This window comes from Podarcis vaucheri (genome assembly GCF_965113315.1).
Source record: "Podarcis vaucheri genome assembly, chromosome: 2".
Taxonomy (NCBI): domain Eukaryota; kingdom Metazoa; phylum Chordata; class Lepidosauria; order Squamata; family Lacertidae; genus Podarcis; species Podarcis vaucheri.
In genome coordinates this window covers 38,622,412-38,638,684 of record NC_138760.1, presented here as the reverse complement: position 1 = coordinate 38,638,684, position 16,273 = coordinate 38,622,412, and the positions used below count along the sequence as shown (strand labels likewise).

At 44.0% G+C, this 16,273-nt stretch overlaps 1 protein-coding gene and 1 long non-coding RNA gene across 2 annotated transcripts; one reads left to right on the top strand and one right to left on the bottom strand.

Annotated features, from left to right (window-relative positions):
- Positions 1-2,795: 2,795 nt before the first annotated feature.
- LOC309525733 lies at positions 2,796-4,117 on the bottom strand. The gene is made up of 2 exons (XR_014216517.1): positions 3,899-4,117; positions 2,796-2,993 (listed from the first exon to the last, which is right to left on the bottom strand). It is a non-coding gene; the product is annotated as an uncharacterized lncRNA (long non-coding RNA).
- A 4,288-nt stretch (positions 4,118-8,405) lies between these two features.
- SUMO2 (small ubiquitin like modifier 2) lies at positions 8,406-16,273 on the top strand. The gene is made up of 4 exons (XM_082212278.1): positions 8,406-8,615; positions 10,944-11,075; positions 14,627-14,698; positions 15,658-16,273. Exons 1-4 carry the CDS (start codon positions 8,595-8,597, stop codon positions 15,718-15,720), a joined length of 288 nt encoding a protein of 95 aa, XP_082068404.1. The 5' UTR covers positions 8,406-8,594; the 3' UTR covers positions 15,721-16,273.

The following is a 16,273-nucleotide window of genomic DNA, read 5'->3' as shown; positions in this document are numbered from 1 at the left end:
TCCCACAAGGTGGACACGAATACCAAGAAGGGCCTCTGCCTGGTTCCCTAGTAACCTCACTCAAGAGGCTTAGCTACGGTTTTGTTTGTTTGTTTGTTCCAGGTGAAGCCTCCAGAGGAGCACCATTGAGGCTCCCAGCCTGTGTATGTGTGTGCACAAATGGGGGGGGGGTATGAAACTGGGCCTTTGACCCGGGTGAAATAAAGCCTAGTTTTGCCCCTGCCTCTCGCAGTGAGGTTCCCCAAGCTGCTGGGTTTTGCCTGCTAAGCTCCCCTCTTCTGCTTAAGTCTCTGTCCCTTCTGGTAACAGAAGAGTTAGAAGTCTTAGCTGGCCCACAGTGGGGGTGTAAATTCACAACCCAATCACAAAATTGGTTTTCACTGGTTCACTGTTTACCCTTGGATTGCCTGTTGGATTATTGCCTACAGCTAATGCGATCCAGACTCTTTTATATTCTCCCAGCTGATTGCGTGAACATGTGTTGGCCTTGGACCTGAGATATTTGAGTTAACATATCTACTCGAATAGTGCTTTGGCTGCAGTTCTGTAGACCACTTATCTGAGGAAATGTGACACTGAACAAGTTTGGACGTATTTCTTGGTTGGAGGAACCAGCTGGGGAACACCCAAGGGAAGCAAAGCAGGTTTAGCATCAGGGGAGTGGTGGTGGGATGACAATGAGTGGTCAGAGGGAGCAGGCTGGGAGGAGGAGATCCTGGAAGCTGAAGAGGTAACAAGAGTTTTTGTGAGCAGGAAGAGGCTGTGGCAGAAAGCAGTCCAGACTCAGCCACAAAAGCTAAAGCAGGAGAGGAGGGAAGCCAAGAGGCAGAGATGAGTCTGGCTTGTGAAGAGGCACAGGTATCTCCCCCTCCTGCTGCAACAAGCTCCCCTCCCCTCTGGTCTCCCAGGCCCAGAAGAGGCATGAAGAGGGCAGAGCAGAAGTTAGCTTCACACAGGTACTGTCTCAAATTGCTTTGGGAAAACCCTGGAGAGGAGGGGACTTAGGCAGCTGTAGGGAGCCAGGACCTTCAGTCTCAGCAAATGCTTTATAGGGGCAAGACCTGCTGTAGATGAGTGTTGTGCTTATTGGACCTGACACCACTGCACAGATCCTGTTTGTGCTAATAAAGAGTTAACTCCAACTAGCTTGGTGCAATTTACTGCTGGCTCCCTGTCGGAGTGGCACCTCATTTGCTGCCAGCCTCCTTGGCTTCTAGGGGTAGAGCAGAGAGAGACTGGTGGCAAAGCTCTGTGTAATGCCTCCCCTTCTGCTGAATTTTCTAGAGGGAAGACTTTTTGCTTTGTCACTAGGTGGGGGGAAGAGATTTTCCCCCACCACCCAGCAGTGGTGGGGCTTTTCTCCTAAAGGGAGAACCCCGCTGCTGGGAAGGAGGAGGGACCCATAAATGATCTCCCCAGCTTTCCCTGTGTGGGAGACTCCACAAGGGCTTCTTCACAAGAGCTTCTTCATCACAGGGGCAGCAGTGGGGCATTTCACCTCAGGTGCCGCAACACCTTGGGCCACCCCTGGCAACCTCCACTTAATAGGATCATGGCGTGGTTACATTAGCACTTGAAAATATGTGAATTATGTTTATCTCTTTTCCTATTTCTCCATAGTAGATAACAATTTTTAAAAAACATGCTTATGCGTATTCTGGTTAAAACACTCTAATTTTTTTTTCATTAACTCTGAATTACGTACATTTTATAAAGAGCATTAAACTATGAAATAAACACAGGATAAATATTTAACCTGAGAAAAATAATCTTGAACATGCAGTTTGCATTAACTAATATTATATTCTCCAGATCTCTTTCATTCATAGCTGACAACTGGGTGGATAAAGTTAATTTCAGTTCCCAAATACTTCTGCAGAACAACATAGCAGTAGTGCTTTTTAGCTTCTTTCACTTTATTTTCCTCTCTCTCCAAGTAGTGAGGAACAGCAGGTATAAACGTGATTTAGTAATTATGTGATGTAGCCATATTTAGAATACTATGAGACAACCACTGAAGCTGATTAACGGTAGAGCTAGACCTCTTTAGATAGTGCAGAATTATGTGGTAATACCCAATGGTTTACTTCAGATTGCTGTTTCACAGGATTAGACATATTTATGGAGGACACGTCTATCAAAGGCTGTAATAGACCATAGCAGTTAAATCGAACCTCCATGTTCAGAGGTAGTATAGCTCTGATTTCAATACGCTGGGAACAAGACAGCAGATTATCTCTGTCACAGGAGATGCTGTTGTTTGTGATTTCTCAAAGGATTCTGGGAACTGAAGCTTGTTAAGCGTGCTGGGAATTGCACCTCTGTGAACTACAGTTCCTAGGATTCTTTGGGGAGAACAGTGTGTTCTAAATGTGTTTTGTGGGTTCTACCTAATTATCTGGATGCAACCCATAGTCTGTTTTACTCTTTTGTGTTTGAAGGAGAGCAAGCAAATGGGAAAGGTCCAGTTTATCCTCTTAATTAATCTGTGGATGACTTTGAAACAGAATTGGACAAATTCACAGAGGATAAGGCTATCATGGCTTGTAACCTTGATGGCTATGTTCTATCTCCACTGTCAGAAGCCACTGCTCTCTCTGAATACCAGTTGCTGGAAACCACAGGAAGGGAGAGTGCTGTTGTGCTCAAAGTCATGCTTGTGAGCTTCCCATATGCATCTGATCATCATTGTTGAGAACAGGATGCTGGACGCTGGACTAGATGGGGCAATGGCCTGATCCAACAGGCTCTTCATATATTCTTATGTTTATGTTCATCATTTAAAATAAAGTATGTTTTAATGTGCATGAACACTTAATTCTTCTCTCGCTCCTGACTGTGCTGTGCAGGAGAGGAAACAAACCCTAAACAAGCCAGATTCCAGTTTGTTGTGACATATGAACCTTGGCTCCTGTGGGCTTGTTTCCTTTCCTCTGAACAGCCCCTCCATGGTTACTCCTCCAGTTGCCTGGATACTCCTGCAGATGAGAGTCCTTGAAAAGATTTGGAGAACAGAAAGTCCAGATAATCTAATGAGCCATGCTTGAAAGGGAAGGCTACTCAGATTCCGAAATATTTTCATCATTAGTGCAAGCACAAAGGGAGACATTGGACCATCAAAGGCAGCAGGTGAAGGAAGCTATAATGTGCGAGTACAACTTTGGTTGATAAGACAAGGCAGCAGTAGGGACCATAAGTGGATAGACAGAAAGAAGCTTATAGGAAGACCTTGACTAAAAGCATTACATGTGGATTGTACTGTAAATTATTTGAAAGCACAATGTTCTTGCTTTGTATTTAAAGGAAAATTATTGTGTTATATGGCAACCCAGTCAGATGGATGGCATATAAATAATAAAATTGTTGTTGTTTGAAGCTAATTAACTTTTGTAAAACCACCTTGGGCAGGCTTTGCCCTGAGAGGCAGAATGTAATCCCCTTAAAGAAGCAGGAAGACTTTCACTGTAGTCTCCTGAATAAATGTAGACTGTGGAATATGACATTCCTATGGATCGGTAACTAGTTAAAGAGAACAGAAAACAGAGAACAAGGATAAATGTAGATTTCTAACAATGGAAGGATGTAATATGCGTCCCAGCCCCACAAAGGGTTTATAGTGAGATTGGTGCTTTTTAACATGCTCATAAATGAAACTGAGTTAAGGATGAGAGGTGACATGGCGATTTGGCAAAGCTCATGAATGACACATCATTCAGGGTGGTAAAACCAAAATGGGATTGAGAAATGTTCCAAAACAATTCCTTCAACTAAAATGGGGGAAGATATGGCAGTAAGGCTGACCACCAAGTTGGGAAGCCAAGGAGGTAGCAGTTAAAGGGGCCATGGAAACAGGTGGTTGAAGATAAGCCCTGTCTCCCTGGGTGGTAGAGATGGCTACCTTGAGGTAGGTGGGTACTAAACCTGGCATGCAGCAGGGGAAAAATTTAGTCTTACTGGCTGCTGCTGGTACCACAGTACCTCTGGGGCATTTCCCAAGTGTGTAGGATCATTTTAGCAATGTTCCTTGGGGTTCCAGAGACAGCATGGAGGATTTAACTGGTGAGCCCCAGTGGTTCCACTTGCTGGAGGACCTGCCTCTCCAGCTACCCCTGTTGCTAGGCTCCTGTCTCTCAGGCTAAACAATACGGCTAATCAGCTGATGTGCCTTCCAGTAGGCATGGACCATTGGTAAGTACCTGCCAATGGCGACCGCTGTTGCTAGGCCTGACATTGGGTATTTTAAAAAATAAAAGGACGGGGACATGAGAGAGACATGTGGAGAAGGGGACAAAGGTTTTCCTTCCTCTTTGAAACGTTTAGAACCCAGAGCCATTCAGTGGAGGTGGAAGGTGGAATATAGAGGAGAGACAAAAATAAATAATTCTTCATGCACTGCTTCACTAATTCACTAATGAATTTGTTGTCACAAGATGTGACAATGAGCAACAATGTAGATGGCATTAAAAGAGGACAAGGCTGCCAGGTGCTACTGGTCATTATGGCTATATTAAACCATTATCAGAGGCATTATTCTTCTGAATAATATTTGCTGGAGAACAACTACAGTAGCGGGGTCTTGCTGTGGTCTGGTTGACCACTGTGAAAAATGCTGGACTAGATGGAATTTTGTTCTGAACCAGCAAGGCTTTTATCAAGTTCGCAACTCCCTACAGGGAAGAGGTAAGTATTTACTCAATCACTGTATTCCCCACTCCCCCACAGTGGGGGAAAGGTTGATACAAGTGGAGCAGCGCTGAAGTGGTGCCTCTCCCTCTATAAACCTCCTCACAAACACTTATTATGCATCGAGGCCTAGGGACTCTGTGCACCAACGTGATGGCAGTTGCTTGTTCTTCATTCTCCGCCTTCGCTCTCCACAGCAGCTCAGTGTGACTAGTAAGCAATCGTCAGAGGACTTCCAGCTGTACTTCTGAAGGGTTGCGTTGCCAAACCTACTTGTTGAAGACAGGCTCCTATACCTTTGCCAGCTCCGTGCCACAGTTGTGTAAGGAAACAGAACCATGATTGACACTTGCTACTTTGCTGTATTTTATTCAGCTGTCAAAGGCAGAGGAGCTTTGCTGTGATGACTGGTTGGCAGCTTCCTGCCCCTCTGTGCCCTTCTGACTTTCAGAACCCACTCCATCCCAGATACCATTCAATACAAGCTTTAATTAAGGTGTTGTGCTATTTCTTTGTTGCTAGGATACCCTCCCCTCTCCTTATTTTAATCTCACTTCAGCTGGGGGTTGTTGGAACCTTGTTGCTGCAAAGGCTCTGGTGAGTCACCCTGACACTCTGCTCACTCATAATTCTGCATTGTAAGCCGGCTGGCCTCTCAGAGGGCACAAGTGGGATGACTGATGCTACTATGCCGTATGTATGGGATAGCTGGTAGAGCAACGAGGCCTACTGAAATGATAACTAGCCTGACACAGAACAGTATAGGTTGCCATTAACAGAGACGAGCCAAAATAGCTGCATGGCTAAGGCACCCCATTTTCAGGGTCCCATATCAGTGGATTCGAATGCTGGGTTTGAATCTGGGGTGTCCTAGCACTTGCCGATCAGGAGGTTGGCAGTTCGAATCCCCGCGATGAGGTGAGCTCCCGTTGTTCGGTCCCAGCTCCTGCCCACCTAGCAGTTCAAAAGCATGTCAAGTGCAAGTAGATAAATAGGTACCGCTCTGGCAGGAAGGTAAACGGCGTTTCCATGCACTGCAGCTTAGTCATGCTGGCCACATGTCTGTGGACAAACACCGGCTCCCTTGGCCTATAGGGTAAGATGAGCGCACAACCCCAGAATTGTCTGCAACTGGACCCAACAGTCAGGGATACCTTTACCTTTACATGTGAAACCTGAGCTATCTCTCCATTCTGACAGCTGCAAGGTGATAAATTGGCGATGTAGGTTGTCTCCTGTTGTAGCTGAGTAGGTACAGACCTGCTGTGAAGAATATGCAGAGGTTTTGACTCTCACGAGTTTTCTCCTTTTCTCACTCTGATACATACGACTGTTGCTAGCCTGGCATGCAGGTGAGGAGGACCTTTTCACTCCAGATCCACTTAGTGGGGCTTGAACTCGTGTTTCAATTCTCAACCCCATGCCCTTCTCAGTGAGCTAATGGAAGTTGCTCTTGTGTGTGATTGGGGCTTTCCTAGTTCCTTTCCATGCCTACAAAAAGGCTTCTATCCCCCACCCTGTTAGTCTTGAACTATTGTGCCATGGAAACCTGTGTGGAATTAAGATTTAAACCAGTATGTGAGGATCTCTTGGAACTCCCAGTTATTGATTTATTCCTACTTGTGCATAGTAATTCATCCAACTGATGCTGCTGTGGTGTCATTGTGCCAGGTGTGTTGTGTGCAGAGTGAAATGGGGATATGTCATGGAAATGTCAATTAGTTGCTGTGAATGGATTGGCTTCTTCCATGGAGGCACTGCCATAGGGCTGACACATGATTGGTGGAAGTCCTCAGTGCTACCATGGAGGCTGCAAGTATGGACATCATCAGTGGTCCATTCTGTGATTGGGAGGACTTGTGCTTTTCATCTTACGTGCTGAGCAAGAATTGTTCTTGTTGACATACTTCTGTCCTGAGAGAAAATGAAGTGCGCCTGCAAGGGTGAAGTCAAACTGCTGCATTAGCAGCACTGAAGTGACCTCCTCAGGGCACAAGCTTGGACAGTGTGTATAGAGGTTGTAGACTGCCCTGATGACATGACCCTCCTCTTAGCCTCACTGCTGTGGTCTAAAGGAAAGCAGAGCAATACGTCTGGCACCAGCTTGGCTGCAGGAGTTGACAGAAGGCATACAAGGCCTTTTTCAACCATTCTAGGGACTCCACTCCAGATTTGTGTTTGGTTTACTCCTTAACCTTTTCTTCTCCCAAAGATATCCCGGCAAGGCAGCAGAGATTTAGCATCAGAGTTTTCCTTCTCCTAGATGGGCTACCTTCCCAGGTTGACAAGACTCATTGGCCCCTCATATCCCTCTACAGCACATGCAGAAATCACCTTTTTTACTGTTGGTCCCATTATTGGTCTCGTCCGCTCAGTCCACTGGAGGCTGTCTTTGCATGCATAGGAAACTCCCTAACAGAGGGCTGAGACCCACTGGCTACCCTCATCTGGTTTAGCTGGTCAGTGGAAGCTGTTTTTTAGGGTGTGGCCATCGTCATATGCTGACAGCTTCTAGGAACCACCGGTTCCTAGAAGCGCAGAGTGGGGACCAAATATGAACTATGTTACACCAACAACATTAGTGGTATTCTGGTGTACCAAAGCTATAGCATTGCTCTGCCCAAAAATACAATAGTTGACCAGTTGTTTTTTGTGCATTTATGCCTATTCTCTATCACACGCATCAATTGTCTTCTAATTTCTATTTGCACACAGTGTGGAAAACCGGCAAGTCTGCTGGGCCCCAGGTGAACCAAGAATTCACTCAATACTTCCCAGTGACTGCACTATGCAGGGAAGATAAACAGTAGTGAAGTTTTTTTCAAGGAAACTTATCTGCCCTTCTCATCAAGGGACCCCTGATAAATGAACACAGTGGAAAGCACTGTTCCACTAGGATATTCAGGGGATTAAAGCAAGTTTATGAAAATAGCAACACAATTTATCTGTTATAATGGAGGATTATGTAAATATCCTTTCTTAAAACATCAGTGATGGGTTTATTCCAGAACCAGTGTGCTTTTCTTTCTGGACATTTGAGATCAAGGTGTGTTAATTTGGAAAGTGAAAAGAAATTATCAGTGAATATTAGTAAAGTGTACAGGTTAAGTTTCCATGTAAGGTAATGAGGAAATCTGATATTTTGTAGTTTTTCATTAGTAGATAGGTACACTTCAGTGTAATAGCAGTTTAACATATGCATGAATTACAATTTATTTAGTGGGATACAAAGAGAAATTACGGAGTTGGTACAAGAAAACTTCAGCTAACACCCGGGAAAGTAGGGACCTACTTTGGGTGGTATCTGGTGCAACAGAGATAGAATGGTTGTACACAGAAATCGAAGAAGGATTAACGTGGCTAGCCCATTAACCAAATGAAAAGGAACAATTGAAAAGGCAGAGAGATTTGCTGTTTAGCAGGACCATGTAAATCATAGCCATGCTAACTTGATGGAAAGTGCAAATTGGCTAGCTGGAGATCTCTGCAGTCTCAAAGGCCCGGCGGCCATTTTGAAAAGACAATACCCTCTTCACGAGCAAGAGCAATGCTCGCTGCGCCCAGCGGGGCGCGCGCACGTTGGGCAGGGGCGCGGACGACGCCCCCTGGGTGCGCGCACGCACGCAGCCATTGCCTCCTCCCTCCGCCGTTCTCTTCCGAGTTATGTAACGGCGCTGCGCGCTCTCGCCCCGCCGAGGCCCAATGGCGAGCGGACTGGAGGGGGAGGGGGGAGGCCGTGCGTGCGCGCTCTCGCAGGCTCAGGCGCGGCCCCGCGGCAGTGCGTGCGCGCTCACTCGCCCCCTCCCCCAGTCTTTCTGTCTCGGCCGTCGCGGTCGCCTTTTTTCATCCTTCCGTCCCCCCACTTGCTCGCGTGAGGTGCTCGCAGCGGACCGGCCCCCGCTGAACTCGCCATGGCTGACGAGAAGCCCAAGGTGAGCGAAGGCGGGGGGAGCGGAGGCAACGGAGCCGGCACGGGCGGCGAGGACGGAGGCGGCGCAGCGTCGGCTCCGCCGTGCCGGTTCTCGCGCGCCATTTTCCACCCCCTCCCCCTCTCCGCCTTAATCGGATTTCTTTCCAGGGGGAGGGGGAGGAAGGGAAGGGGGTGCCCCCTCGAGGAGCTCGCTTTCCTTACAGCGGCGAGCCTCCCTTGCCCCTGCGGAGGGCTGCGGAACGGCCCCTTCCCTCTCGGGTTTCTGTTGTTGATGTTGTGGCCCCCTCCCTTCGCAAGAAAGAGGCGCTAGTCCCTCGTGTGCTGGGCGCCGTCCGCAGCTTTATTGACCGGCGAGGCGGGTGGCGATGGCGATGGGAAGGCCCCTCTTTGTGTCGCTTCCTTCCCGGCCGCCCTGCACGCTGCTTGCTGTCCTCCCTGAGTGGCCCCTGGGCGGCAGGTAACCCCTCTTTCTCTCCCTGCTTCCCGCGGAGGTAACTGGCCTCTAGCTGGCCTGGCTTTTCCTTTTCCTCCCTCCTTCCTTCCCTCCCTCCTTTTCCGACGTACGCCTCGTTTTAAATGTGACTTCGGAGGCGCCAAAACGTTGCCTGCGCGAAAAACCCCGTTCCTCTTGCGGACTCCGCGGGAACCCGCCCGCCGCTCAAGGCGGTTGAACAGAGGAACGTTACTATTATTATTATTTTTTTACAAAAGGGGCGAGAAGGTGGTGTTCTGTGCGTGCGTGCATTTTGGATGGAGTTTGCTTTTGTGTGCGGGAGTGTGCAAGGGCGAGATCGGAGGTGTGGGGCTTCGCTGCTGCGCTTTCCAGGAGCTCTCTGCAAAGCCTTGCAGCGTGAGGGCCGTGTGGCGCCTGTGGTTTTTGTATTTTTGTGCGTGTGTCTTAGGCGCATCGGAGGTAGGCCATAGGGAACGTCTGTTGTGCGGAGTCGGGCGTACTGTGAACTTAATGGGATGGTCATAGTCATGGGTTCTTCAAAGGTACGAGTTGTTCCATGAGGCTCTGAGCTCGTAGCGATCAGAAATAGGGAATGTTCCTAAGGTCAAACGATGCCCTTTTAAGTGGCACCCCAGCATACCTGCATAGCTTACAGTATAGTATGGAGGAACCTTACCCAGACCCAGACTAGTAGGTGCTATGTACTTTTAAAAAATGGTGGGCATGCTTGCAAAGTAACTTTTTGTTTCTTAAGTTCCTTAAGATAAAAGCTAAAAATCTCTTAAGGTGTCTTCATGGTGGTGGTGGTAATTGTTTTTTAACCCTGTTGAGTGAGAGAAGATAAGCACATTTTAAGATACATTATTTTTCTTTTCCTCTTATTTCTTTATTATATTTATATCTAGTGTTTCTGCCGAGTAATTTAAGGTGGATTGCATGCCCCCCCCCATTTGATCCCCATAACAACCCACTGAAATGGTTCAAGGCTGAGGCAGTAACTAGCTCAATAACACCCTGTGAACTTTATGGCAGAGGAGATTTGAACCCTAAACCCAGATCCAAAACTTAGCTAAGAAAATGTCTTTTTTCTTTTTTTTTGCAGTGGTGGAGTTATTTTAAGAAAGAAAAAGAGAAGTAGTTCTGTTCTCATTATGCTAAAGGGACAGAATAAAACAATAATTGCATGCATTATGAGGCTGTGCTTCAGAGTTGTGTACATAAATACACTAGAACAATAACTTAATGCTTGCCTTTAGTTTAAATAAAGCAAGAGAGGTGTTGGTAATTGTCAGGTCTGTAGCTAAAGCTCCAAGAATAGCTGTAGCTTTCCTAAGAAGGATAAAATTAACTATTGTGCTCTTTACAGCTGCATGCTGCTGCCTTAACCTTTAAAACTCTTTCCCCATATAGTAAGTCAAGAGCACTTTGGCTCTTAAATTCATCATTATATGGTGCTGGTCAGTTTTATTGGGTGATTTAAAATGAAATGTCTGAGTAGGTAAGCCCCATTGAGCTCACTTGTGCTTACTTCCAGGTAAGTTTGTGTAGAATTGCAAACTTAATGAGGTTTGTTAGTTTTAGTATTGCCATGTATTGTTGTGAATCTTGTACAGTAGATAAATCAAATGAAATCTATGTTTAGTTCAGAACACAAAGCATAGAAAAAGTTGCAGTGATCTAATTGACCTGTCTACTATGCACCATTTGTTAGTTGGCAACAGCCCACTAAAACCACTTACTAATGAATGATATTTCTGAAACAGAGCTGTAGTGGCTAGTCTTTGATAACTCTGGTTGTGATAATGTGTATTGAACTTGAGGATTCATTACTAGATGGAATAACTTTAAAATCATTATGCTTTTTTCCCCTTACAGGAAGGTGTGAAGACTGAAAATAATGACCACATTAATCTGAAGGTTGCAGGGCAAGATGGATCTGTGGTGCAGTTTAAGATTAAAAGGCATACACCACTTAGCAAACTAATGAAAGCCTATTGTGAACGACAGGTGAGAAGACTGTATGAATACTCAAAGAAACATTTTGAGGCACCTTCATGCCTATTAACCCTGTAATAAACATGTACAATTGTACATGTAATGAAAGTGCATCCTTTCATGATCTTCAGTACAGAGGTATCTCGGATTAAGAACTTAATTCGTTCTGGAGGTCTGTTCTTAACCTGAAACTGTTCTTAACCTGAAGCACCACTTTAGCTAATGGGACCTCCTGCTGCTGCCGCACCGCCACAGTACTATTTCTATTCTCATCCTGAAGCAAAGTTCTTAACCCAAGGTAATATTTCTGGATTAGTGGATTCTGTAACCTGAAGCGTATGTAACCCAAGGTACCACTGTACTCTCAAGGAAAAGGTTCATTCTCAGTTCAGCTTTCTCCATAGCTCCCACCTATTTAGAAGATAAGTGCTACATTCCTTTTTGAGTTTTCCAGCTTGGTGAACGAAGCAAAAACAGAAAACGAAACAGAAGAAAGCAAGTCTAGGCATTTTGGTGCTGATAGTTAACTTTTATAGTATTTGCTTTTGTATTGTTTGGAATAATTTTATTATAGCAGGTTGAGGTAGTATTATGACGCCTGTTTTTGCAGTTGAGTTTGGGGGAAGTTATGCAGTGTTTTCATCTTACGGTCTGTTTTCCTACTCTTCTGGCTTGGAAATAAATCTGCTTCAGCTTCAAAAGGTGCATACTTCCATATTGCAGCTTTAGAAAACTTAAGACTACCACAACCTAGTAAATAAAATGGGAACAATTTTCATAGTAATAAGGCAATGTAAGAATATTAACACAAAGCATTTGAATATTTTGAGATTCTGTACATGCCACGGTGAAGTTGGTCTCTGAAGTTAGCTTGCTCTACCACTTGTTATTAACATGGTTAGGGCATAGCACTTATATTCACAAACTTTAAATATGATGCAAGTTGTGAACTATAGTTATCCTGTTAAGTTTTCACTGAAGGACTGTGAACAGATTTCACCCTAAGGTTTGTGCTAGACTGAGTGCTTACACTGCAGGTCCTTCTGACAGTCTTCTCATAAATTGTGTTGTGGCTTTACCATAGAGTGGATGAAGAGCCTTCTACTTCCAAAGCTAGCTCTATCTTTTGCAGAAGCTTGTGGCTTAAGCTGAGGATGAGGGATAGTTTTTGGATGAAAGAAACTGTTGGTCATTCTGAGAATACTTCAGTGGAGCGTTCAACTGCATTTTAGTAGACTTTCATGTAATTGTTGAGGAGCAAGAACATGGCAGTCTTCCAACATAATGTTTGCTAAAGATATTCTACAGTGGTACCTTGGGTTACATAAGCTTCAGGTTACAGACTCCACTAATCCAGAAATATTACCTTGGGTTAAGAACTTTGCTTCAGGATGAGAACAGAAATTGTGCAGCAGCGGTGCAGTGGCAGCGGGAGGCCCCATTAGCTAAAGTGGTGCTTCAGGTTAAAAACAGTTTCAGGTTAAGAACAGACCTCCAGAACAAATTAAGTTCTTAACCCGAGGTACCACTGTATATCCAAGCATCACTAAACACTGAAAGTATTATACAAAATATGCAAATAAATGATGAGACTAAGGTGTAGCATTTCATGAGGACAAAGGATAAAAACTTAGGAAAATGGTAAGATGCATTGGATCAAGCAGGTACATAATTATGAATGGTACACAGCAGAGGTCCACAAGTTCTTGCTATGGCAAGCATAACTATCCCCAACACCTCTGATGCACAGTGAGACAATCTCTTTTCTGTCCCTATATCCAAGCTTGGAAGGAGAGATGGGACCACTTTGTGCTTTGCTGGGCTTTCCCAATGTTATGGAAGCACTGCACAACAAGGATGAATTCCAGAGCTGAAGACTGTTCCCGACCCATAGTGTATGTCAGACGCAAGATTCCTTCCCGTGTTGCAGGAGTCGGAGCTGGATGCTTGTTGACCCCGTGGGCTAGGTTTGACAGGGCTGACCACCTATCAATCACCTGATGTCACAGTGATGTCCTGTGACCTGCTTTTGCCTATGCATTTTGATATTAAACCATAAGAGCAAAGGCATGATGTCTTGCTAGCCCTGACCCTTTACCTGCACCGTGCCTGATGTCATGTATGATTTCAAGTGCAAGTAAACATTGCTTGATCACAAAGGCTACACAGTCCAAATGTGGAAGTCTTGTGGGCCTCACTGCTGCCATTTTGAAAGGTGGGCACACACCTGATTACTGCAAATTTGACTGGAGAAAATTGTGGATGTGAGAGGGTTTTGTGTGTGTTTGGTTAAAAAAAATCTGGCATAGTTTAGAGAAAACCTCTAAGCAGTTTAATTAAAACAGTAAAATAATAATAATGAAGCATGATAAGTTATAAAATGAGCACACAAGAAATGTAGCTTTGGCTTTTGGTGCTGAAAGTAACAATTGGGCTAAAGTACAGTATGTTACATGTGGTAGAATGCATCAGTTCATGTAGTTAAGTGGCAGCCCTAAAAGTATGCAGCAAAGCAATGGGTTAAATAGGGCAAAGCAGTTTGGATTTACAGTATATGGGCTTAGTCATGATAGTTTATTTACTTCTGGACTAGCTGGAAGTAAGGACCAATGCACACTCATTCAAGGTAGCAACACTCGTACCGAAGGTTCTCTCTCATCTTCACATTGTTTCAGAAACATACCCAAATAATAATTAGGCATATTTAGTATGCATAGCCTAATAGGATCAGTTCTATAACTTTTCAAGATGTCTAGCCCATGTAACATTATGGGAGCAAACATTGGCTTCTGTTTTGGTAATTGAAGCTTCCTAGTGGCCAAAATGATGGTATAACCAAAAAAATGAGAGAGGAACTGCACTTAAGTGGAAAAAAGAGAATTTTAAACTTAATATACAGCCTTGACATCTCTTACTCTGAAATGCTTTTGTTGTGTCTTGCAGAACTCATAAGTGCAGAAACAATGGTTTTGTTAGATGTTTGCAGTGCAGTGCAATAAACCTAGAAAGATACTCTGCTTTGGCTGTGGGTGAAATTCAGTGTAGCATTATTATAAATATTCTGACTGCAGAAGCATTGCAGCTTGCCAGATGGAACTGTCGCTTCTCTCTTCCCGCCCCCCATTGCTGTTTGTGGGGTTCTACCACCAGCCACCAATTTTGAGGGGTGGGAAGGGAGAGACCTGTCGTACAAGAGGAAGTCCTCGCACAGGGCTTCCACTAATGGGGTACATTAAGTGAATCCTGCTACCCTTCTGAAATGTCAGTCCTTCTGAGACTTGCCACCCTAAAGTCTCATTCAAGTTTACTCCCAATTGTGATCTCAAATCACTGCTTTTGGACTTGAAAATTTATCTAGCATCTCCTACATGCTACCAGTAGGGGCACTGCTGATCACCTTTATTACACAAGAAACACTTAATTTACCGCTCGATAATGTGTATTTTGGTATACTTTTCGTAAATGCAAAGATTGGTAAAATAAGTATGATGGCTTGTGGTAGCTGTTTGGCTCAGCTGATAAGTAATTTAGATTCTTCCTTTTTAAAATTTGCATTTATGTAGGGTTTGTCAATGAGGCAAATCAGATTCCGGTTTGATGGGCAGCCAATCAATGAAACAGATACACCTGCACAGGTAAGAAAAAAGCTGCTAAAGTTTCTGCTAGAATGAAAACAGAAAATAAGAATACAAATATCAGCTACAAAATAGTTTAATACTAAATCTTATCCATGTTAATAGGTAGGTCATGCTGATTTGCAACTAACACTGCTGTATGTAGAACACTTATTCAGTTAATTGCCAAATGCAACAATTTAATTTTTTTTTAGATTTTATGTCCCTAGTTCTTGATAATTGGGTCCTGAATGCAGTTTGCGACAACCTAAAAGTACAATTTGAATTTTACCCAATTCTCCCTGTGCCATCCTATTACTTTAGCCTGCATTGCAGGTGTAGGGAGTTTTAATCTGATCCCTGAACAGTAATAAATTATTGTTGTTATGGATTCACCATCCTGACAAGTCAGTAGTACAATTCTTCTGCTTTAATTACAGAAAATGCACTTAGGTTTACTATAATTAACTCTGGATTATTAATCTTTGTTGGCTTTGATTCAAAAGTGTCTTGCACAAGTGGAAAGGAGACACTTGCATGCAGACAAGATTGCCTTTCCTGAATTCTGTCAGTCTTCCCATCCTGCAGTAGCGCTCTCCCCTTCCCCCCGCATGCCCATATTATGCCCTTCTGCAGGGGCCTCTGCTCCTCATGGAGTGGCTTTTGAGAGACACCTGGGACTCCACTGGGAAAGATAAACCAGAAAACCCCCGTTGCACAAGCTCTGTGCCATTTGTACTTCTGTTGATCCAATCCATTGAGTCTGGCAGTAACAACAGAATTCAGTTCGCTCGTTCTGTAATGCAACCTTGTTTTCTAGTTTAGGTACGTTAGTGGACTTAGTGTTACAACCACAGTGCAATCTTTAGGCTCTTGTATTTGCTTGTAGTTCTCCTTAGAGCATGAGAAATGCAAATAAAAATGTTTTAATTGTGTCATTTGTTGTATTTTGAATTGAATTTTAAATCTTTTCAATGCAGTTGGAAATGGAGGACGAAGATACAATTGATGTGTTCCAGCAGCAGACAGGAGGAGTCTACTAAAAGAGAACCAAACTCCCTTTCCCACAGACAACACATTCACAATTAGAAAAACGAGACTTGGTTCAGCCACATCTTGACTACTGCAGTATAGCTTTCTCTCTTTGATTTCTTTTCCTATTCCTTCTATTGTACATAACGTAACTGGTGTATGTGCACAGACATGCATATTTTTTTTAACTAAATGGCCAATGGTATGTTTTGATCAACATCATATGGAGATGGGGTGGTAAAAACAAACTGGTCTGTGAAAATGCCCCATTCCTCCATGGCATGCTCCTCTAACTTTTATCTTTATATTCCAGTAAGTTATTTTGCTCTCATTGTTGAAAAACAAAAACCTTGCATACCTTATTTGATTGGATAATTTCAATGTTTTTCTTTTATCGTTGTACAACCAAGGACGATTTTATAACTTTTTTGTACGTAGCTGTTACATGTAGAGCAATCTGTCTTTAAGTAGGGGTAAATTACTCTAAACAAAAATTTGATCTTGGATAGTTTTCCCTTCAAGTAAAGCGTCTTGTTGTTTAAATAAACTTCTTGTTTAAAATAA